The following is a 25,938-nucleotide window of genomic DNA, read 5'->3' on the forward strand; positions in this document are numbered from 1 at the left end:
TTATCAACTTAACAATCCTATTTATGGTTCCTTATATGCTTAGATGTAAATGAAAAACCTGATCAAAACATTATTCTAAACAGGCTCGCTGTAAATTCAAACTCTTCTTTTAACAACCAGAATGATCCTCTTGCTGATCATATATATATGAGATGCAGGAAACTGGGAATACAATATGAACAACCAGCTAATTTAGAAAGTAAAAATAATTCAACAAACAGAAAGCGTTGTTTGCAACACTAAATAAAAAAGACAGCTACAACTTTTAGATATTGATGAAAAAGATATTCCAAATCCTCCACCTTTTCATGAAAATCAACAAAAAATTAATTTAATGAAGTTATGGATTGTATAACAGTATTCATAGTTTTGAAATTAAACAAATGTCTTATTGTTTTAAATTTTGTAAAATTTGCAAAGAAAGAAAAATGGATATGAAAATGCACAAGTTAATGATTGTAAGCATTGTCATTTATATAAATCACCAATAAATTCATTTTCAGCAGAAAACAATAAGGGAGCAACAATTTAGCTCCAAAGGGGGGGGGGGGGGGAGTATGGTTTTTTGTTTGAGTCAGATTTTTTTACACGTGAAGCACTTCAATGCTATTAATCAAAATTATTTAGTCAAAATATAACACTTTAAGGTATGGGGAAAATCTGGATTCAGAATATTTTTTTTTGTCCTCTGCTTGAACAGAGTATTTTTTTGTCATCAGTTTTTAAAGAAAAATACTAGTCCAAATAATTATGACGTCCAGGAAGGCTATTTTAAATTTTTGCTTTGACGCCTTCCTGCGACGCACCAAAGCAAAAAAAAAAATACCATACCCACTTCGGGTCCCGGTAAAGTGAGAAACGGAACAGAAACGAAACGAAACGAAACACAGCCAAACGAAACGAAACACGACGAAACGAAACGAAACACAACAAACGAAACAAAATCTGTATTTTGAGGAACGACCTATAGAAAATCTTCCTGACATAGCCGAAGATCAATGTGGGTTTAGAGACCCTTTTGATTGATATCATCTAATCGTTTGCTTAAAAATCGTCAAAAAAACAACATTGGTGGTATGATTATCTTTTTGGACAATTATGCCTCCCCCTTTCCTTAAACTCTGGATCTGCCTCTGCTTTTTTTTTTATATATGTATACAAAAGATCTCGTTTAATCCAAAGAGAACGTGTAATTAACGGTTTATTCGAACACACATTACACACTGGGATTAACTTCACTGATTGCCGCACTAGAAAGAACGCATTACATACCAGTTCTATTGTGCTTTGTATTTTTCTATGCTTTATAGTCCCACACATTGTTATTATTAATAATATTATGATATATTAGTATGTATAACTTTTCATTCGATCACGTCTGTTAATATCATTGTATATGCAATAATCTGCAATAGGTTTTTATCATTTATTGTTTATGAGTTTGTGCCAAGAAAGGTATTTGATTCATGAATGAAACACTTACATGTACGTATCCCAAGTGAAATAACCATAGCCAAAATATGTAAATGGTATGGACACTTTGCCATACATAACTTTAGGTAGTAGGATCCAAATGTTCAAGTTGGATGCATTCACCCTATATGTGGCTACAACATTGTCAAGTCCGACCTGGGACGTCAAAAGGGGGGGGGGGGGGGGGGGGGGGGGGGTTGACCACGTTGCGACCAAACGTCTCTTTTGAAAGTACATGCATGTGACCTTTAAAATGTTTAAACCGAGAATCAAATCAGTTTAGAACTGAATAGTTTGCTTAAAAGTGACCTGGTGACCCGAGGCAATTTTTATCGTCATGTTCTACTTTCTTTTTTAAACTTACGGTACCCAATATTGTGTTTTGTTATTCGCCATTTATCTTGACAGACGCGTGTTACTAGGTATAGTATCTACCACATTTTCAAAAGATAAGCTACGAAGTACATACGGCATCTCCATACAATTGAAGTCGATGGTACCTGTTGTAAGTAGTTTAAAAGGTTAATATGAATTGAACTTGTATTAAACGAGATTATGTCTTGCCTGATTTGCAACAAAATGAAAGAAGAAGAATGTCATCATGGTCATGGACTGCCATAATAAAAAATCTTTGAAACTTAAAAACAAAGAAGAAACGAATACAAACTATAATATGTTATAGTGACGAATTAGAAATGGACATATTGTGTAGACACCTATCTATTGTTGAAATTATACTATATGTTGCCTTCTAGGTGTCCTTAGTTTGTTCTTGTCGTTTGGTTGTTGTCTTATTGACGTGTAACCTACATTTCATACAGTTTTAGTTCCATTGAGTGTACTTTTGAATCGGTGCATGAAAAATCATAACTAAACTGGTTATTGTGTATAGATTAATTGTCTTTCTTTCCCTCAATAATTCTAGGAAGATGAACCAAAGAGAGATGTACACAGACACTTGTTTCTATCAATATATAATACATATGAATAGTCGACCTTCCCATGTGGAGATGTACCTAAATTAAAACTATCAATATGTAAACAGAAAATAATGTTACACTTTTCAATCTTTAACTTCCCCTCCCTCCATTTTTTTACTGTATCAATTTTAAAGACATGTCGCTTCTAAACAAAATCTGGTTGATCTGTAGCTTATCCCCCAAACCTGCTTTGATACAGACTTGAATATGTTCCTCATTAAATTCGATCCCAAAACTTAAAAGGCATACATATCTAAATAGTCGTAATTAATTCCATTGAGCACGCAACTATAATCCAAATCAGATTTTATTTATTTGGATATTCTAAAATACATTTCTTTTTCGGCAGAAATTACAAAAAAAATTATTATTATCTGGTTTGACTGGGAAACACTGATTTCAGATGTACATTGTACACAAAATATTATAAAATATTTTATGTCCCACCCTTTGAGTGGAAACATATCATGTTTTAGCATAAAATCGTCTATTTTGGAGTGAAAAAAATTGGATGATTTAAATAAATTAGATGTTTTTGATGGTCTTTTGGATTCTGTTGACAGTTTTGACTTTTCTTCTCTAATTAAATGGTCATTTGGTAGATCTGAATGCGAATTTTCTACTCTTTACACTACACCTCCACACAATCTTATCAAACAAAAGTTTTCTTATTTAATTAAATGGTCGTTTGGTAAATCTGAATGCAAATATATTTGCTGCAATTCATTTAAAGCCTTCTTCTCTAATGTGAAAGGCAAATATGCTAGATATACTTACTGGAGGTGGGATGAGATAATTGAAGCTGTTAATTTCCCCTTGATAATATTTATGTACGTTTTGGCAACAAAGTTTATCGACAGGTTATAGGTATTCCAATGGGAACTAATTGCGTCCCTTTAATAGCAGACTTGTTTTTGTACTGTTATGAATCATAGTTTATGACCACACTAAGTAAAGACCCGTCAAAATTGCCTTTAACTGATAAATTCAACAACACTTACCTTTATCTTGATGATATTTTTTCGTTAAAAAATCAAGAATTTTCTAAATATACTGCCGAAATTTACGACAAAAGGGACAATTTTTCGTTCCCGATTGTTATTTTTCCCTTTTTGGATGGTGATGTTCCATTGGCACCATCTTATGGTGTTTGAATTTCACAACTCGTTCGCTATGCCCGTGTCTGTTGTGACGTTTTTGATTTTAACGAACGTAATCTGGTATTACTGGTAAATTATTAAGCCAGGGATTTCGTTACCACAAATTACTTAAAACCTTTACTAAATTCTTCCATAGATATAAATATTTGGTTTTGAAGTTCAAATGGGATAGCACATCCTCATTTTTATGGAAATGTTGTTTATCGTGCCCGGAAATTTAGAAACGATCCTGGTAAACTTGTCGATCCGTGAAATAAACTTATTCTAAAAGGTTACCAATTCAGCACTGTAATTAGATCATTGAAAATTGTTTTATTGGTATCAATATTGATTTTTTTGTCAGTAAATTAAAAGCAAACTAAATATTATTGTTATATAATTCATATACAAATTCATGGATCTACAATCTGTCGATACCTATATCTTGGCATTACACAAGGTCGTGTTTTTCCTCTGACTGTTTATGACGTCTGTACACTAAATCCATTGGATGTTGGATGCGTACAGATTGATACCAATAACATGTTTAACCCCGCCACATTCTGTATGAAAGTGCCTGTCCCAAGTCAGAAGCCTGTAATTCAGTGGTTGTCAATTGTTGAAGTGTTACATATTTGTTTTTCTTTCATTTTTTGTATATAAATTAGGCCGTTAGTTTTCTCGCTTGAATTGTTTTACATTTGTACGTCATTTCGGGGCTTTGCTTATTGTTGAAGGCCGTACGGTGACCTATAGTTGTTAATTACTATGTCATTTGGTCACTTGTGGAGAGTTGCCTCATTGGCAATCATATCACATCTTCTTTTTTATATTCGCTACATGTACACTCGGTGATATTTTTTAAATTTTATATGGAATTACACTCCTTTCAAAATCGAGGGTCCGCCCCTAAAGGTAAGAGTACTTTTGAACTGTGCAGTATATCTGAGGTAGTAAATGCACACCTTTGCTGTGCATTATCCAGATTATAGCACAGTAAGAACAAAGTGATTTTACTCATGTCATGTGTTAAGTATCCATAGGACAGTGTGACTCGCTTAAAATATCAAATTTTCATGTTCATTGAATCGCAAATTATGGTTCAAATTCCTAATTTGGCATACATTTCAAAAAGAACATGTCATAATGAACATGTGTATATAGTTTCAAGTTGACATGAACACAACTCCATTGTAATTTAATCTATCTTAACAAACAGAATAAACCTAGTATCGGACGGACGGACTGACGGACGGCAGCACAGACCAGAAAAGATTATGCCCCACTACCGCAGGCGGTACATAAAAATCCTAGTCACAAAGGTAAGAATGGTCAATTTTGTTTGAGGCTGATATTCAGACGATCCCCAGTAACAGCCATTCTAATTTCAATGTTCCCTCATTGTTGCACATGACAAGAACCCTTGATATTAAAACAGGCTCTGTAGCATAGCTGACGCACCTAAGCCTCACATTTAACAAAACAAGTTGACTAATTGCAACTACTAGTAATGCACGAAGATACCAATGTAAATGACGAGTAATTTTTTCAAAGTTGAATGGAATATTCGGTGTCTTCGGCTATGCACATATATCGTCAGGAAGATTTTCTATATGTCGTTCCTCAAAATACAGATTTTGTTTCGTTTCGTAGTGTTTCGTTTCTCAATTTACATGTTTCGTTTCGTTTCGTCGTGTTTCGTTTCGTTTCGCTGTGTTTCGTTTCGTTTCGCCATGTTTCGTTTCGTTTCGCTCTGTTTCGTTTCTGTTCCGTTTCTCACTTTACCGGGACCCACCCCCTTCTGCCTTTTGAAGTTCAATGATCTTTCCCTAAACATTTTCCATCTAAACTTATTATTATATTTTAGACAAAAACTATACATAGGACATTCGTCCTGAACATGCATGAAATATCTGCCACTGGGCGTTAAGCAAACCAACAATCAATCAATATGTAGGACATAGTTTTGGTAAGCTGGCATTTAAGGTAGCGCCTTCCTCATATTAATTATAAATCCAATAAAATGCACTAAAAATCATTTGTAGACCAGGAACAAAGTTATTTCGCCTGTGTAGGAATTCATACCCAAGACGTCATAAATTAACTTTTTGGTTTTCGCCATTTAGATCAGACTATGAAAACAAAATACTGGAATATTTCAAAAATATAACAATATCCCCTTTCAGAGACATTGCGATTTAGCTTGTATACATTCTATTTTTTCTCACTGTGTATCTATCACATTCTTAATCTTTTATCATTTGAATATAGCATGTGAAACCCAAGCATGCTACAAGGATGCATGTCTTTCAATATGTAAACCAATGTCTCTAAACCGAATACAAGGTTTCACATACTTTTGTTCTTTTTTTTTAACTTGATGAAGATATTCAAAGAATACTTGTCGTACTAGTCTCGAAATCACTGTAAAGTAGGAGGATATATAAAAAAAAATAAGCTTTGCTCATATTATTTGAATATTTTTCAAAAGTACTTTAAATCTTGTTAGATTGAACTTAATATTATACCATTCTTCATAAGACAATAGATAATAGCTATATATAGTTATTATTGTGTATGATCATGTATTAAGTTTCACTGTTCAATGTTTCACATTATAGATGCTATACGTATGACCAATTTCACATAACACTAGCTTATTTAAATAGGTCTCGTTTTTTTTAATGAAAACTGAAGGTAAGCTACTATCATATTTATAATACGTTTATAAGACTATATCTATTATGTCACAAGCTCAAACTCTGTAATGTTCATACTTTTTATAACTTGTCCCTAATAACTGGACGATTTAAAGTTTTTTTTGTTAGTTCTGAATGCAAGTCGCCTTAGCTACTAATTTATGGAAGGGCAACTATGTCCACCTCGCCTTAGCGTAAATCTCTAGTTTGTCAAAATCTACTTAGACGATTTGAAACTTGAACTGAAGACGAGTTATTTAGTTTATTTTTTGTTAATTGCAGTATGAGCATTCGAAAAAAAACACACAATTGCCGTAAGATATTTGAAGAACATTCATATAACACAATTATATCATATAATGAAGAAATAAACTGAACTACACAAGAAATGTACTAAGGTGACGAAATTTATCTCTTATGGAAAAGGTGGAGAGATGGCAATGCTTTTCTCATACAGGTCACTGGTACAACCTTCAACAATGAGCAAACCCATAATAAAGGCCCCATGATGATACAATGTTAAAGAATTCAAAAAGAGAGAAAAAAACAACGGTCTGGTTTATGCTAAAATATAAACGAAAAACAGACAACAACCAAAAACAAGACAACTGAATTGCAGGCTCATGTTTAGACAATAACATAAGGAATGTGACGATATTTTTATCATTCTGTTAGCGCTCAACATCCTCCTTCTTACCTGGTACATGTATATTGGTGTAACAAAACAACAATTTTAGAACAATATGTAATAGTCGGTTGAAAACGAAGGCAAAACAAAAGCTTGTACAATGCAAAAATATAAGTATCGACCGTATGCAAGACCATACATTTATTTTTTAGTAAATGGGAAGCAAGATATGTTATATGTCTTATACTATTCGTTTATCTACTATTTCATCAAAAAAGTATACAAAACTAAGAAGAAACCATAATGAGAAACTATCAATATCTGGGTTATATTAAAGTTGTATGTGCTGCTTCGTTTTGTTAAGATATGACTATGTATCAGAATTTTATCAAAAGGCAAATCTTTAAAAATGCATATTCTTCCCTCAATTAGATACAGAAAGTATCATTACGTACAGTGCTCGATTTCAGCAATAACAGCTACTTGTACAGGGCAATTCTATAGAAATTATTTTTTTCTTTATAATGATTTACTACATTTGTGTACAAATAAATGTAGCAAGAAAACATGCGACATCAATACTCTCCTTTGTAGAGATGAAATGGAACAACTTGGAAAATATCAAATTCCATCAGGATATAAAAGAAGACAAAATATTGACAGAATATTATTTTACTATAACTTTGATCCGATAGTTCAGCGAGATTACATAAGCTTTTTACAGACTGAAAGGGAATTCGAAGTAAAATACAGAAATAGGGTATCTATGATTAATAAAGTAACCTATAGATGTGCATTTTCAATTTGTTCCTGTCAGAAGTGTAAAATGAAAGTAGTTGATACAACTACTTGGAAATTATCAAAGCAGAATTTCCAAAAATTAACCGATGAACTCTTCAACTACTCTTGCAGGCATATACACAAATGCATACATGAATAACTAATACGACCCAAAATGATAGTGGGGTCTTTAAAAGAAACCTGTTACTCGTAGCACAACAACAAAATAGTATAAAAACAGCAACACAATATTACGCAATATTTTAGTCATAAAAAAGACCAACCAGATTTTTTTTAAATTTATCGTTGGGCAAATCTTAAGACTTTTATACATACAAAGGCCTAATAGTTTAACAAAATAATTTCATAGTAATTTCCACCCTAATATATATATATATATATAAATATCTTTTGCTGCTCTATAACCTTTTTTACTATATATATATATATATAAAAGAAGATGTGGTATGATTGTCAATGAAACAACTCTCCACAAGAGACCAAATGACACAGAAATTAACAACTATAGGTCACCGTACGGCCTTCAACAATGAACAAAGCCCATACCGCACAGTCAGCTATAAAAGGCCCCGAAATGACAATGTAAAACAATTCAAACGAGAAAACTAACGGCCTAATTTATGTACAAAAAATGAACGAAAAACAAATATGTAAAATAAACCTATTCAAGTTTGATATATCAGCTACATGTCTGCCACGTTCAAGCTATATATGCATAATAATAGAACTTACCCTCGTTGCAAATGTAGTTTACGCAAACGATTTAAAAAAAAAAGTACTGTTTTCCAATCTTTGGGGGTATTTATTGGAAGTGAATTATAGATTCGAGTAGGGCATGTGGTATCTTACATCATTGGAAATGGAACGCTTATGTGTTCTGATTATCCTTCGTGGTAATGATAAAGATAAAAAAAAAATAACCAGTTAGTACATTTGTCCAGAAAACTATTTTCTACAGAAAGTGAACATTCTATATTGGATTTCACCTTGATTATGATGAATTCATTATCATACAACCTTTCGGAATTTTAGGTCCTCAATGCTCTTCAACTTCGCACATTATTTGGTCCTTTTAAATTTTATGATTCGAGCGTCGCTGATGAGTCTTTTTGATACGAACCCGCGTCTGGCGTACAAAATTGTAAGCCTGGTATCTTTTGAAGAGTTTTTTTTTTATAAACAAAACGTTCTATAAAAAATTCATTCCAAATTAGTTTTGTGATTTATTCCAGTATAAAGAAATAACAGAGAAATATAGAGGAGAATTACCAAATGACAAAGACTGGGCTTCGTCAACTCCTCTGTATCGTGCCATCTGTGACAGGAAGAGTTCGTCCAGTTATGAAGAAGCTATGAAAGAATATTGGTTACTATGTAAATTAAAAGAAGATTATTATGATTTAGAAAAATTCAAAGGTGTAAGTACCAATTTATTGGGTTCAATTATGCACATTTTGTGGTTTTTATATTTATTTTTGTACGGCTATAGATTTATCACGAACTGATATTTCTAAACAAAATCAAAAGAGATAATTCATTTGTCTTTATCTAAAAAGACGACAAAAATAAAATCATGGAGAGTTATTTTAGCATTTTGTTAGAACATGGATGTCTAACTATGCTTTCCATTATTAAAACAATACAAACAATGATAAACTTACCAGACAAAATCATGAATTGAAAGCTTGACATCATCAATATCAGCTTGAAATGGGCTAAAAAAAGGTATTTTCTTTCAGTTCTACGAAAGCCCAAGAATTTTACCTCCAATATCAAGAGCAGAGACAGCTCCTGCAGACAGTTCTTCGTCGGTAACCCTAATTAGTAAACCACCATGTGATACATCATTAACAGAGAAATCGGAAACAGATCCTCCTTTGTTCGGAGCACCACACACTGTTTATGTACCAAAGTCACCAGAACAAGACAATAGAAGCCAGAATGAGTTTACAAACACACCTAGACGGATTCTTTCTGAGCCAAATATTAAATCAAGAAAATCACCACAGGACTTTATCTCAACTGAGAAACAAACATTGAATTTAAATGAATCTACCACACCATCAGTATCAATACGAAGTAGTCAATCAGAAATTAAACTTCGACAGGCCCCGAATATATTTGAATCTCGAATCTTCAAAAGTAAACCAGTCATGAAAGTTTCTCCAGTTTATAACTCACACGACCAGCAATCGTTAACAGCTCAAAATAAACACCTTAGAGATCTATTACAGACTCAGACAGATGAAATAATGTCCTTAAGAAACCTTGATAGAGAAAACCAAGATATTGTTCAAAATTTAAAAGCTAGGTGAGAGAACCTTTTTATTTGTATTTTAAATTTGTCAAACATAAAAGAGAGGAAGGAAGGAAACCCAATCGACATGTCGAGATAAATTGAAGCGTCAAAACAGTTTTTTTTTTATTCCAAACTTTCCTTTTTCCAAAAAAATAATTTTAAAATAGTCTTATATATAAGTCTGAATTAGAATCTGACAATGGTATAACACGACTCGATGAATAAACAAAGAACCTAGTATAAACACAACCAACAAAACCGTTTACAATCAACTTTATATGATAGACTAGCAAGGTTAGATTTATTACACGTTCTCATCCGGAATTTGTGTATTTTTTATCCTTAATTTTACACCGGTAAACTATTATACTATCTTAATATTTCATAATTGGAAACTTGTGCTGTGTTCATGGTGTTGTTCAGTTATCATTCGTGTATAAACTTATACTGTACGAGGAGTTGAATAAACATTTGATATTTCATAATCTTTTCTACGGAAAATGGAATCTGTAACCTGTTTTATATATTTTTACAGACTAAGTAGTTGTACTTGCGATGATAATCCAGGATCCGTAGACTATACAATGAACACCAGTTCTACAGAAATTGCTCAGAGATTCATCAATGTATATGACAATGAATATAAACTAGCTGTTGAGACATTGACTAGTAGACATCAAGACAGACTCACAGAAGATGTAGCTTTGTACAGTCTTATGCAAATTATAAAGGTACATATATATGAGTATAAGAACAATATTCCAAGTTGTTGTTCAGAAAAATGACCTGTACTACAGTCAAATATTAATATTACATTCTAATGTTGTTTTGTCCGGTTTGTGTGCTTCATTTCAATATGCGTGTATGTAAATTGTTGTGAATATGGCAAACGCTACAATATCATTAAATATAAGATACATTATTACAATTGGCAATGCTCAACAAACTGCAACCCAAAATTACTTAAAAAAATCCGAAAAAAATAAGCAATTATAATACGCATATTTTCAAAAAAAGGGAATGAGAAAAGAAATTATGGCTGTCTATTTTAAGAACAAGTTTTCCTTTATAATAACTTTAATTTAAAAATAAAAAAATCAGACATGTAGCTTACTATTTTCGTGAATGAACAGTCTGGTACAAGAAACAATACAATAAAAGAGATATAAAGAAAAATATTGTAGAAAATTCAAAGGTCAAACAAGGCAGCGACCCTTAAGCACCCCCCCCCCCCCCCCCCACCACCAAAAAAAAGAGAAAATGATATAAAGGACTATGGCAGCTCTTACAAAAATCAGAAGATTATATTATACTATGTATCTACTTTAGAAGCATTAGTACTGATATATTTACAAATAGAATCAATTTAAAAATTGAAATCAAAGTGCTAATAATAACTTATAAATATACTTTAGGTGACACAATACTTCATAATTTAATTATAAAAAAGAACTTTTTTTTCTTTCTCATTTACAGAAATGCTATAAATTGGTGAATTCCGTATCGGCTGAACAAGTAGAAAACATTACCAGCTTGATGACGGATCAGGTCATACAACCATGTGTTACTCAACATTCTAACGTAAGTTCGAGTTTTAATGGTAATTCATCCTTATATCAAATTTTCACATACATTAAATGAATTAAAAAATATGTAAATTTAAAACCACATTGGTTCACGTAAAAATCATTGACGGGTTCACACTCATGGAACATCTTGCCGTCACTTTGTTCATAATGGTATTTTGTTTACAAGAGTAAAACAATTTCATATATCAACCACGATCACTTGCATGGATACTTGGATTGCTTAATTCCGTAATTATAGCATTTAGCTCTCTTGTAAGCTTTTTATGAGTTCAGTGTTGCTTCAAATTCATACAATATATTGGATGTATATCAATGAGGTGGCAAATTGATCAACTCAAAACTCAAAAGATATTGGTCAACATGTATCAGTGTATACATACGGTGTTTAATAGCAGAAGATCTTCAATCAGCACCAAATTCCCAAAATGACAAAACACGTAAAGATCTGACATAAAAAAATTGTTAATGAGGACTTGCTACAGGCACAAGCACTTTGGGAAAAAAAAGGGGGTAGAATAGACTCTCTTTATCTTTTTGTACGGATATTGTAAAAACGACAAATCGTATTAGATTCACTTAATTCAAGTTTCAATTTGTGTTTTATTGTTTTGTTTTAGGTACAACGAAAGGTTTCAGCAAACGACATTAAAAGCCTTCATACTGATGCAGAAAGACTGGCAAGATTATTCCGTAAACGTCATTGCACAGTAACCATTACTAATCTGTTGGATGTTAGTTTATTCAAATATGGTATTTTCTAGAACAAAATTGCATATTGAATACATTTACATTTACAAAATGATTCTAAGTGTTTATTTCTATTATCGAGTAAAAATTGTACAATGTTACATGAACTAGGTTTGATTCAATGGTGTCACAAGAAATAACAATCTATCTACACCGCATCGACTTCGACATTTTTGTATAAAGAATCTGAACAAACCTGTAAAAAAAATGTTTTTCTCCGTTCACATTTGTTTTCAAACGAATTTATAAAAGTTCACCTCAAAGGGTCATCAACGCAAAAACGCAACAACAACAACACACACACACACAACAAAAAGATATATTAAGGTTACGGTTTAAACAATAGATGTGCTTTTGTGCCATGTCAAGCTTTTAATCAACCAGAATAAGTTTTATGTCCTAATGTCCTTCATGAGGTTTATTCCAGGCACAGAAAACGGTACCATACATAAATTTGAGAATGTAAGAAAATGGATACGAAGGAGTATTTCTAAATGAAGTATTTTGACCCAAAGGGTTGAAAAGAGGAAAAAGATACCTAGGGGACAATAAGGACGCAAGTCAAATAAAAGCAGACAACACTATATGGCCACAACGAAAAACCACCAAAAAGGCAACTTTTAGTGTACAAGACACTACATAGAAAACTTATTAAAAGATGAAAGATCTTTTGGCTGTGTACTTTATTTTCCATAACTCGGAGAAAGGGAAGGAAAGATTTTTATTTATTTAAGTTTAAAAATAGTAAAATGTATTATTTATTTTATTTTTTTCCTGTTTAATATTTGATAAAGCACTAACGCATTTTTGTGAAATACTTAATCCAGATTGGCAAAGTCGTTGGTAGTTCAGTGTCGTACTTCCTAAATTTTCTAGAACTCTATCATAGACCCGCAGGTTTATAATGATCTACTAACAATACTACCGTTTTGTTATTTTGCTGGCATTTAACATTAATATAAGATTTGACTTTTTCTAGAAAGTGAAATCAATCTGAGGGCAGCAAATATGACAGCAAATTTCCCGTTTTTGTCACCTATGTAATTTTGCATTTCATATACATTATAATTTCACTTTCAGAAATTCAATGAACAATTGGAAAGTTTGCCCGACTATAAAGTCCATCTGAAAACACCAGAAGTATCAGCGTTCACTGAGAGGTGTCTAGAAACCATATGGTTAATGTTAAACCAAGAACCGTCTATGTCATTAGAATGGCCTCAGCAAGGAGAAACATTTGATACCACATTGTATAAATACTACAACAGAAAGGGATTTAATGTGAATTTTCCTGTATGGCCCGCAGTGTTAATGTACGACAAAGGACCAGTACTGTGTAAAGGATTTGCTATTCCTATGTGATAACTTTTATTAGACACTTTTAACTCACTCTTGAAATTGTATTTTGGCTCGAAAATCTCGGAACAAAGCTGAAATGTTTTTCTTTATAGCTACAAATAACGGAGTAACATCTAACGTGTAAGAGTTCATGATTCCATTACACCGTTTGCTACTAATTATTTTTATGCATGATAATTTATTGAACCTTTTGATATGTTGTTCCCTGTTTTACTATAATGCCATCTCAAAGGCCATTGGTATTGATATGTATGTTTTCAGCAAATAAAATGACTGTTGATCCTTTTTATACGATTTACTTTATTTGCCTTTGTGCATTAAACAAATGTACAATGTATGTGCTGAAGATTTTCTATTTATTTGTTAATCAATTTTAGCGTTGTCGATTGGTGGAATATGGCATGTCCTCGTTTGTATGAATGTCCTCAGTTGGGCTTTACTCTGTTCATTTTTGTGTCTCAATAAAGTAATCAAAATGCAGACGTTTAAAACACTCAGGACTTGTAGAAAGAAGTGAATGCAGAATATAGGTACTAACCTACTGTTTGAACTCAAAACGTAGTAATGTTTGACGGTAAAAAAGGTGCTAGTCTGGAATTAAAATCAAGGAAAAAGTTGAATGTTGCAATCATATGATAGGAAGGCTTTACAAATGCTATTGAAAAATGTCGCCTTTTTGTTGAGATTGAAAATTCAGTATTTTTCAGTTCCTTTATTTCTTTTCTTCAAAGGATTGATTGATACTGTTGTACTCTGCAAGCACACATTGTCAAAAATAAAATGTTAAACGAGTACCAAAAACTATAATTAGGTGAAAACAACCAACAATACTATCGCCAAATGAAAAAAAGACGAACAGCTGTCTACAAGTCACCGCACAGAAAACTGAAATCTAAACAAAACGCATCTCATCAATAACAAAGAGTGTAACCAGATGCCTAAAGGAGTAAGCAGATTCTGTTCCACTGATGGGATCCGTCTGGTTGCGTATGACAAGTACATATTTGTTGACACACATTACGGAAAGTGAAAACGACGGGATATTAGCGCTTACAAATGGAACATATCCATGGTAATCTGTGATACTGATATTTCATAACGGCATACCAAAGCACAATGTAGTCCGTAAAACCTTCAAAGAAATGATTTCGGCACAACCAATAAAATGCTTTGGTTTATGATGATCCCTGTATGCTGTTACTATTTTTCATCGTAATTCTGGTAGGAAATGCAAGGCTTGGAACATTTTATCAATGTATAGAAACATTTCCATACGCAGGTGCTGTTGGAATACTGCTACATATAGAAATGATTATGGTAAACAATGGAAAAATTGAAAATATTTCACTTTCAAGTATTTCCATTTACATGTTTCATTTATAAGAAGCTCTTATTCAGTGATTAATTAATCAACATTCAAGCGAACTTAAAATTAAGGATGTTTTAACTACTATAGAAGCACTAAGGTTTATCCCAAAGCGAAAATAATATTCTTGATATTGATAATGAAGGATAAAATCCAGTATAGGTTACTTAAAAACGTTCTATTTGTCCTGTTACATTTTTTTAGTAATAATAGCCTGGCATCCTAACCCAATCTAATACTTTGTCGATTTCTTCGTATCTACTGTCGAGCAGTGAGCCAAGATCCCAGGCTATAGTAATAACAGCCTTATGCTACAGGCAATGACGATTCATTTGTTACGTGAACATGAACGACCGGTATACTGGGAACTCAATAACTACAATAGTAAGGTTATACATGTATCTGATAGAACAGCTTAAATCATCACTTCACAAGTAATATAATATAGCAAAGTAGTTTAGTGTTACAACGTTTTACTTACTAAACTTTCTGAAACTCTGTCATAGATTCCAGGTTCATTATGGTCCACTAACATTACTTCCGATTTTGTCATTTTTCTGGTTTTAAAAATTACTGTTAGATATGACTAGAATTGTAAGAAAGGTGATGCATGTAGAGCTGGATATACTTAGCCCGAGGACACTTTCGGTCTTACTCTGTTTATTTACCATTTCCTTGATATCTGTTTATATTTAGAAATATGGTAGTTATAGGTACACATATAAACTACCTTCATATTTGGTAGCACCACTGCTTGACTTCTAGGTCCTGTGGGGAGTGGGCGTATCATCCGCAGTTTGTCAATATCCATACATTGATATAATTTGCTAGATGTCTGAGATTAGTTCAGTTGATAAATTAGTCAAACAATTTTATAGGTTTAGATTCTTATTATTTTCCTAATTGCCACTGGACGTTTAGCAAGCAACAATAGACCAATCATATGATATACATAACATACTGTTAGTCTCAATATTCAAATTCTGGGTCGTTTCAGAAAAATGTTTTGTAAGAATATGAAAATTGCTCCAACTGAGGATGAAAATTTGTATCGGCAACAAGAAAAAAAGAATTGTTATCAATCCGCTATACATACATTTTCGAAAACAGTTTAGACATATCACCCACCGATAAAAATATCGTAACGTCTTTATTTCAGACTAATGAAAATGTTTCTTCTGATGTTTCATATGCATATCACAAAAAAAAAAAAAAAAAATTAAAAAAAAGGAATACAAGTAGGTAAGTAGGTCAGTTATATTCAGTGGTAAGATATTAATACATGAAGAAAAATTCTTTGTGATATAATGTTCTTTCTTTGGGCATTTAATATTGTCTCTTTGTTTTAGAGACATATACTTTCGTTATATTCATTATTAATACACATTTAAAATGTTTAGTTCAATGATATGGAAGATTGAAAAGTATTTATATTAAACAAAGAAAGTTAATAGCAGTTTGACACTTTTATCGTTGAGTAATTTCTAAATGACTAATAAATAGGACATTTTAATTTAAGTCAAATATTTTAGATTTTGCAGATTGAATTACGACTGATTGAATTTTAAAGATATTTATAAAAGGTAAGCAACATATTTTACCGTTATATTCCCGTAATTTATTTTGAGAAATATATTGCAGTTAAAAAACAATAAATTTATTACAAAATTAAACAAACAATGTAACGTCACGGAACCCTTATAATGTACCAAATGCAAAGGAAAGGTCGACGATACAATAATAGTAGTTAATTTCGGTAAAAAAAATATGAACACACTAAGAAAAAAATCCAGATAAAGACTCCGAATAAACACTTAAAGATATCACTGTGTCTAAACTACCCCGGCAAAAAATGTTTGGACTCGATAGTATCTAATGTCCGGCACGGTGACGGACAATCAACAGACAGAGAAAAGGTAGAATTTCTGTTTATTTATTTGTTTTTTAATGACATTGAAGAATAAACATACACATATAACTATTTTCGATTGTGTGATGTAATATTTTCTACAACCGTTCTAGATTAATGGAGAAATAAGTAAAAAGGCACATGAAAATGGTGAATTGAGTGAACCTTGCTACGAATTTGTTTAATTTCTTTTTAAATTGTGCACATTGTACGGAAAGAAAAGTACGGAAAGAAAGATATTAACACAGAGATTGCATGGCTAGTCACTATAAGCACCTCAATATTTGCATTTCTGTGCATGGAACGAAAGAAATGGGTCATGTCAAAATGGAAGGACCCTGTTTCGTCAATGTTGTTTATTACACAAGGACCCTGTTTTGTCTCAGTATAGGACCCGGTTTTGTTTCGTTTTGAAACCACAAATTTATGAAAAGCTACGTTAGCACGGATCTGTACATTGCCAATCGGGAGAAATTAAATATTTGAGTCAAAAAGATGTTATAAAAATGTTATTGCAATACAAAGATGTGTTAAAATATATTTCAAACGGGAACTTTTCGAAATAGGGAGTAGACATTTTTTAATGCTATAGTATACCTTATTGTTCTTATCTTCGAACTAAGTTTAAATGGAAATAAATACTTTATATCATGTACTTACATTAATTCCTTATGATAGAAAAAATAAGATGTGGTGTGATTGCCAATGAGACAGCTCGTCACAAGAGATCAAATGACACAGAAATTAACAACTATAGGTCGCCGTACGGCCTTCAACAATGAACAAAGCTCATACAACATAGTCAGCTATAAAAGGCCCCGAAATGACAAGTGTAAAACAATTCAAACGAGGAAACTAACGGCCTAATTTATGTACAAAAAAATGAACGAAAAACAAATATGTAACACAGCAACAAACGACAACCACTGAAATACAGGCTCCTGGCTTGGGACAGGTAAATATATACAGAATGTGGCGGGGTTAAACATCTTAGCGGGATCCCAACCCTCCCCCTAACTTAGGAAATTGGTGTAACAGTACAAGATAAGAACGAACTATAAAAATCAGTTGAAAAAGGCTTCAGATGGATACAAATAGAAATACATCTCAAAAATGTTTGTTTGTTTTCTATACTACTGTAATGATGTAAAAATAAGAAGATGTGGAATGATTGTGTTACCATATCAATTTATCAAAAGAGTAAGGATAGTATGCTTTACTACACTATTCGCTATGTTTACAATATATTTACTCATTCATTCATCCATTGACGGACAGTGAGAGAAAAAGCTCCGTTTTGAAGGCTGTACTTTGACCTATAATGGTTTACTTTTACAAATTGTGACTTGGATGGAGAGTTGTCTCATTGGCACTCATACCACATCTTCTTATATCTATTAGAACGTTTTGGATTTCTCAATCAAAATGGTTGCCTTTCGAACGTGTATTTTATGTTCGCTTCGAAATACACAAGTTCTAAACTTCCCCATTAGAAACAAAATAATTCTATCATGCCATGCTCTACGCTCATTTTAACATAGGTAGGCATTATATTTGTCAATATTTTACAGAGCCCCTATAGTAAATATGCGATTGGTGGCTGTCTCTGTTTTTTCGTCTTTTATTAAATTTTATGATGGTATACGATATAGTTACATTATATCAGTGGCGGATCCAGGGGAGTAGAGGGAGTACGCCGACCCCCCCCCCCCCCCTTTTTGGTGGCTATAAATAATTATTTTATCATGTTTTTTACGATTTATATATGATTTTTTTTTTTAGCATAAAATCGTTAAAAAAAAGTTCCCCTTGCTACGCTCGGCGGTATAAAATCCGTTTATGAATACGCCCCTTTCAAAAATCATGGCCTCGGTCCGCCCTTGCAAATTTACAATTTTAAACTTGACCAAATTGCTTAAATTGTAGAACATTTGTCAATGTACGATAATCATTATACAATGAAGAGATAAACCTATATATAATAGTTGTACTATATAGGGCAGTTGTTAACAACTAGATACTAGTGCATTAAAGAATTTGTTAATGTTAAAAAAAAAAAGAAAAAAAAAGAGGGATAAAACATCGTTTATTTATAAAAATTACTAATCAAATAATCATTATTGCAATTTCCGGATGGCCTAAGACTTTTAAACTAACTTATACTTAGTATTATTGTAAGAAGGAGGGGTAAACAGATTTTTAACGCACTATTATTGTGATCCTTTGCGCCGCATGGAAATTCCTTTTCTTGGGCGGTTCTGCATGCACATACATTTGTCTTATTCTCTTGCTTTATAATGAACGTTTAGTTTCAGAATATTTATTTCAAACGATTATACTGTCTTCCCTTTAAGTAGAGCGGAACACTAAGATAACCATCTTGTTGTCCCAGAAAATCACATATCAAATGTGCGTCCTTAAATTCTCAAGGCCGTGCACTAATTAAGTTTGAACACTTAAATTTACATAAATGATATAAAAAAATCTAATTCCGTTTCAAAACCTTCATTTCTTTTTAATTTTTCCTTTTTTTTTTATACAAAACAAAATTTGAAATGTCCTTTGTTCTAATATAACAGGAATTCAAGTGTTTATGGATTCTAAAAGGTTATAAGTTATCCTCTGAAATAAAATGTTTTTCAACGATCCCTCAAACTGCTGTTGAACGCCATATTTTAATTTTCGTCATGCGATTATGCATTATTTTCTATGACAAAACCGGGTCTGCTTTGTGAAATTTAAGGACAAAACCGGGTCGTACACATTGACAAAACCGGGTGCTTCAATTTTGACATGACCCACTTCTTTCATTCCATGCACAGACATGCAAATATTGAGGCGATCATAGTGAAAAGTCTTGAAATCTCCGTGTTAATATCTTTCTTTCCGTACCTTTCTTTCCGTACAATGTGCTCAATTTAAAGAGAAATTAAACAAATTCGAGGCAGGGTTCACTCAATTCACCATTTTGATGTGCATTTTTACTTATTTCTCCATAAATCTAGAACGGTGGTAGAAAATATTACATCACACTATCGAAAATAGTTATATGTGTATGTATATTATTCAATATCATTAAAACAACATATAGATAAACAGAATTTCTAGATTTCTCTGTCTGTTGATTGTCCGTCACCGTACCGGACATTAGATACTATTGAGTCCAAACATTTTTCGCCGGGGTAGTTTAGATACAGTGGATATATATGGTAGTAAAAGCTCAAACAATGTAATCAATTCCAAATGTTTTACTTAACTGCACATCTAAGTAAAATTACTTGCTTGAACGTTTGGTATTCTTAGAATCTATGTATTTGTATTTACATGCAATCATTTCAAAGATATACAAATTTACATTTTAACAGATAATGTAGCAACCAATGAAATATTAATCATCCTACAGTATGTCCAAGTACGATTCTGATAAATTTACGCAATAAACAGATTGCCTTACATAGTGTGTTGTCAATAGATGTATTCAATGGCGCTGGTACCGGTGAGGGCCAAGTATATCAACTTGTCATCCGACTATTCACCGAGACTGAATATAGAAACTGTTGTACAGGACATGCAAGTGTTTTATCCGAAACATGTATTGGATGCTGCTAAATACGAGTACATAGACCTCCTGAAGACGGAGAACCTCCTCCATACAAAGTACCCGGAACAGGTTAGTCGAATCGAATTTCATTAAATTGCATATGATAATGGATTCAGAAATCTCCTAGTAATGCTTGGTAATCTTCAAATACTTCATAGTAATTACCCCGATGAATTTACAAATCTCTTGGAGATTTTGACTTTATTAACTTTTTTTAATTAAAAAGAGATAATTGCTAATTTAGTTTAAATATGACATCACCATGAACTTATATGTTTTTTATTCATTTTTTGTAGTTTCGGAGCCTAGTCAAGAACGATGATAAAGTTTATGTCAGTGAAGCACAGTTCCCCACTCTGTCTGTCAGCAAACTGTATCAAGTGTTAAAAACAGCAGAGAGACACCGAAGATCAGCATGGAGAAACGCAATGCTTGAATTCATATCACTGCAACGTATACAAAAACTGTATGTTCAACTTGAGGGGGACAATGTAAGTGTTCAAAATTAGTAACTTACAATCACGTTAACTCATAAGAAAAATCCACAGAATACAGCGAACATTGTGAGTAAAACCAAATATAAGGGACAAAAGCTGCCCTAGCAACATTCCATACTGAAAATATTCTCCTGCTCCATTCCCAAGACTATCAACATGGTCGTTCGCTAACATTGGTTCTTCTCACTTTCGTTTTTATCATTTAAGGTGGTACATAACACTACAAGAAGATTACTCTGTAAAAATCAGCTGAACTTGTAATCACGTTCTATTGTTAAGGAAATATTAAGCTTCTCAATGACCAAAATTAATGTTTGTCAAACTGCTATATATATCCAATGAAATTTTTCCGATAAATTGTGTGGTTCAAGTTTTTTGAAATTTTTATATTTTTGACAAAGGGTCAAAGTAAATATTTTGTCAAAATTTAATGAAAATTAAACGAGCCAAATTAATTTTAGTCAAGGTGTTTGGTACCACCTAAACAAGATGAATGTGCAATATTTCTCTATTAAATGCGATCAAATACTCCACACTCAAACGTTATTGAACAAATTTATCGAAGTTCTGTTTTACATTTGTACATTCGGCTGTGGAACTATTTTATCTAAAACCCTTTACAGCAAACTTCGACATAACTTACCATATCATGATTCGATCTTGTTGCCGATTTTTAAAAGACAATAGAAATTCATATATAAAAGTTTTTATACTGACATAAATCTGCAGTCTACATACTTTTCAGAAATATTTGAAGAAAAACCGTCATAATCCAGAAAGAGTGAAAATAGGTCTAATAGGGAGATTAAGTCCAACCACACCTCCTAAGTCCCCAAACATGATAGTCACTGCAAGATCGCAGAAATCTCCATTATACATTAGAAAGGATGGGTTTGTTTCTGCGGATGAATATGATGAACTCAGACTGGAACTGACTAAGCGGGATAATGCAATTCAAGAGTTAACCAGCAGGTACAGTTTGTTTGTAATTTTGAGGCATTCTGAGTTAGGAAGTTGTGTTCTGTCTTTTCTTTGTGGAAGAGATTGAGACAAAGTAGATTATATTATAAGCATTCAAAATATGTTTCCTTAACTTCCAGTGACAAATATTTCATATAAATGCAGAGCGGCTGATCACATAACTATCACAGAAGGTAATTTTTATATCACACATGTTGATGATTAGATGTATTTGGTTGTCGTCTCAAAGTATTTGATTAATATGTTTTCATATGTTATATACTTTTGCTCTGCCTTAGATACACCTGTATAGAGGTTAATTAAAGAAACATTCGAATACTGCAAATAGAGTATCAGAGCGACAGTGTAAAAAGAAAAAAAAAGTAAAATGTCTGAAAACAATAGAATAAATCTACAACTGGTAAACAACTTTAAAAAAACTGAGATAAACAAAAATAAACATATATGTAACCTATCATTCAATACGGCGCATCAACCATTTTAATTACAACAAACGCTTGAGAAATAACTTAAGGCACTAGCGCAACTTTAATACATGGGTATCATGTGATACATTACAGGGTCAGTGCGTTAGCCAATCAGCATATCTATGACGGGTTTCCTACATTTAAGTACGCCAATGAAACAGTCAATTCTACTAACATAGCTGAAAAATTTGCTCTCGTGTTTGAAAACGAATGGAAGGCAGCATATGAAGATTTAGCAGACAGAGGTTATCACGATGAAGAAATTGTATATAAGTTGATGAGAGTTATTAGGGTAGGTTTTGGTATATTTATCTTTCCTCTCTTGAGCTTAATTGATGAACTCATTTCAGAAAAGGTGTCCCATGAACAAAAAAAAAGATGATATATTTCGTTTGAGAATTCTTTTTTATGTTGAAATAGTGTAAAATGTATTAATTTGTTCAAATGATTTACTATGCACACCAGGCGTAAAGTGGCATAAGGAAAACATTTCAGCTTTTGCATGATTGCCAATGAGACAGCTATCAACCAGAGTTCATTAAATTTTCTATATTTTTTTTTCATTTTAGTATGCATATCCATTCTGTCAACAAATAGCAGAGGACCAAATAATAGAACTCATTCACACAATGGAACATCCAAACGTTCGACAAAAGAATATTTACGCTTTAGACAAGGTAATATATATTATAACAAACAAATAGCTTAAATTAACAACTCCATTTTGTTGTGTTTTTTTCTGTTTCCTTGACAAACTTGGTTGTGTTTTATCATGTGTTGTATATATCATTCTGCATGATTTCAATGTTCATCGACGATATTTTTTTCCATATTTTTGAGAGAGAAAAAAATATTTCGTTTATTTTTATGTTGTTAAACAAACTCTTCATACCAGATATCCGTCTTCGATTATAAGACAATCGTTTAATCATTTTTTTATGTTGCAGGGATCATTGATACACGGATATAAATCCCCACTTCAATTACCATCAGGGGTTGCTACGCGGTTAGCAAAGGAATACAGGAGAGCAAGTTCTACATTGTCTGTTCCTAGTGTTATACAGGTATTCGTTCAACATTATTCATAACTTCAAAATATCAAAGCGTATACTTAATAGGACCATTAAAATCTTATGACAGTTATAGTAATTATAAATCATGAATTGCAAGTTAACAGCAAACAAATAATTACAACTACGCATGAAATTAAATGAAATCGAGACATATAATATTGCGAAGAGCAACTTTAAAAGACAGCGATTCTTTTAGAGTTTTAAAACAATCTGAAAAAATGGAACATGTGATAAATACCTTATACTTACTTGTCTTTTGACGTGCATTCTACCCTCGGACAAAACCCAATTATCAATGCACATAGCACTGACCATATTTCAACTATACATCCAATAATATACACCTATTTCCCTCATAATCAGTCATTAAGTGTTGTATCATACCGAACAGAACAACTGTCTAAAAAGTCTACATACAATAAATTATATTATTATTTGTTTAGACAAATTAGAGATTAAATACATCAGATTTGGAATGCATGAACTTTAAGATCAATTTACTCATTATTGCAAATACAAAGTTTTGTTTCATTTTCAGTATTTCAAGGAATCTACAGCTTCTAGATTAGAACTCAACTATAAAACATTGGTTTCTATGAACTCATATATTGACAAATGTGTAGAACTCATATGGTACATGTGTGTACAAGACCCATCGATGATTTTAAGATGGCCAGATCCGGACGATGCTGTGGACCCAACAATTTTTAAATACTACAAGAAAAAAGGAACTGTTGTCAAACATGCTGTATGGCCGGCATTATATTTACATGACGCTGGTTTAATGTTAAAACGAGGCTGCGCAAGACCTTACTAATCTGTTCTAGTATAATCTACTGCAAGGAATCTAAATTTATTTGATTTGTTTTCTCTAAAATCATTGTTCCAAAAATTAATGCGGTTTTAATGCTTGTCTATTACAATTAGCTTTAGTCGTCTCTCTATGTTAAACAAGCTTTTTCATTTAAACACCAAATGGAGAAACGTAAGACAAAATAATTGAAACAAAACTCTTGCATTTTATAACTATCCTCTCACTGTCTCAAATGTGCTTTAGTTTGGAAAAACTTAATATTCAGATAACTATTTGATATTCCCCTTGTGATGTAAATGAACAGTTAACACTTTCCTCAAGTCTCGAGTGTCAAAATAAAATTATTAAGACATGGTTCTTCAAAGCAGGGACATTACTAACATTTTGGAGTATTTGCCTCAGTAAGCGCTTCGTTGCAACGATATGTGTTTCCTTTAAACGATATTTATTGATTAATCATTGTATGTTTGAGTTATATTTTAGTTAGTTTAAATTAATGAATTTCAAATGAAAGTGTGAAACTTTTGTGTTATCATCCATGTAATTGTTATCATATCAAATAGCCATTAAAGAAATGTTCACATTGCTGTAGTGGTGGTTTTAGTCCTGTGGTAGATAAAGGAAGAAAGGCTATTACGGTCCTTATCTTCACAATGGCCTAAACATTATATCAGATTATATCCAATTACCATATAACTCCAACTCCCTCTACACTGAATCTGCCAACAGAACTTCAACTTTAACACAAACAGCATTGCATCTCTTTTGGGGAATGATGTATTTGGTACTGTTCTTGTAGTTACATGTACGTACTGACTCTAAATTTATTTCTTGAAATATGATTTCTCTTGCTTTGAATTGACATGTTGGTCACAGGAAATACAAATTCTTCTCAATAAGATATCTGTTGCAAGTAAAAGAGAGGCGAAAGATACCAAAGGGACATTCAAACTTATTAAGTCGAAAAGTAATGAGTAATAAAGTTGCGTTAAAGGCACTCCATACAGAAAAAAAACAGACGACAATACAAGACGCTGTTAAAATGCATAAAGATAATCACCCGTTTAGTGTTTTATCGTTTCGTCTGATTTGATGATTAACCGATTGGAACATCATGTCTGAGTTTCGAATCACATGGCGTGTGATGCATACATACATGAAGACGCTCTCCCTGCCGACGCACACAGTCTCGTTCCTTATAGAGGCCATGCGATTCCCTTAGTATTTTATAAGGTTGTTTTCCCTTGGTTTGTGTTTTCTTAATGGATTTGTTACATTTGATCATCGGTAAACTACTGTTACTTGAATTTATTACCACTGGATTGTTATTGCTGTTGGAATATCAGTCCCAGAGGATATCATCCGCCAAGTAGTTAGTGATTCTGTATTGGTATGATTCAGATGCTAAATTTTGTGTGTTAATCCGTTAATGAAATAATATTATTTTATTAAAGCTTAAGTTGCAACTTCAACTTACTTCAGGTAAATATCGTACTTGACGAATTTGGCTCAGCTT

The 25,938-nt window shown here is 32.4% G+C and overlaps 2 protein-coding genes across 2 annotated transcripts; both read left to right on the top strand.

The window, feature by feature from the left end:
* The first annotated feature begins 7,006 nt into the window (after positions 1–7,006).
* LOC127714891 (uncharacterized) lies at positions 7,007–14,001 on the top strand. The gene is made up of 7 exons (XM_052220922.1): positions 7,007–7,679; positions 8,953–9,138; positions 9,460–10,031; positions 10,555–10,750; positions 11,496–11,600; positions 12,226–12,339; positions 13,436–14,001. The coding sequence occupies exons 1-7, from the start codon at positions 7,329–7,331 to the stop codon at positions 13,715–13,717; spliced, it is 1,806 nt and encodes a 601-aa protein (XP_052076882.1). The 5' UTR covers positions 7,007–7,328; the 3' UTR covers positions 13,718–14,001.
* Positions 14,002–16,597: 2,596 nt separating this feature from the next.
* LOC127714789 (uncharacterized) lies at positions 16,598–25,009 on the top strand. Its single transcript, XM_052220825.1, has 8 exons — positions 16,598–16,663; positions 20,355–20,659; positions 20,887–21,081; positions 21,833–22,059; positions 22,629–22,827; positions 23,105–23,212; positions 23,483–23,599; positions 24,147–25,009. Exons 2-8 carry the CDS (start codon positions 20,462–20,464, stop codon positions 24,423–24,425), a joined length of 1,323 nt encoding a protein of 440 aa, XP_052076785.1. The 5' UTR covers positions 16,598–16,663; positions 20,355–20,461; the 3' UTR covers positions 24,426–25,009.
* The last annotated feature ends 929 nt before the right edge of the window (positions 25,010–25,938 follow it).

This window comes from Mytilus californianus, unplaced genomic scaffold (assembly GCF_021869535.1).
Source record: "Mytilus californianus isolate M0D057914Y unplaced genomic scaffold, xbMytCali1.0.p SCAF_9, whole genome shotgun sequence".
Classification (NCBI taxonomy): Eukaryota; Metazoa; Mollusca; class Bivalvia; order Mytilida; family Mytilidae; genus Mytilus; species Mytilus californianus.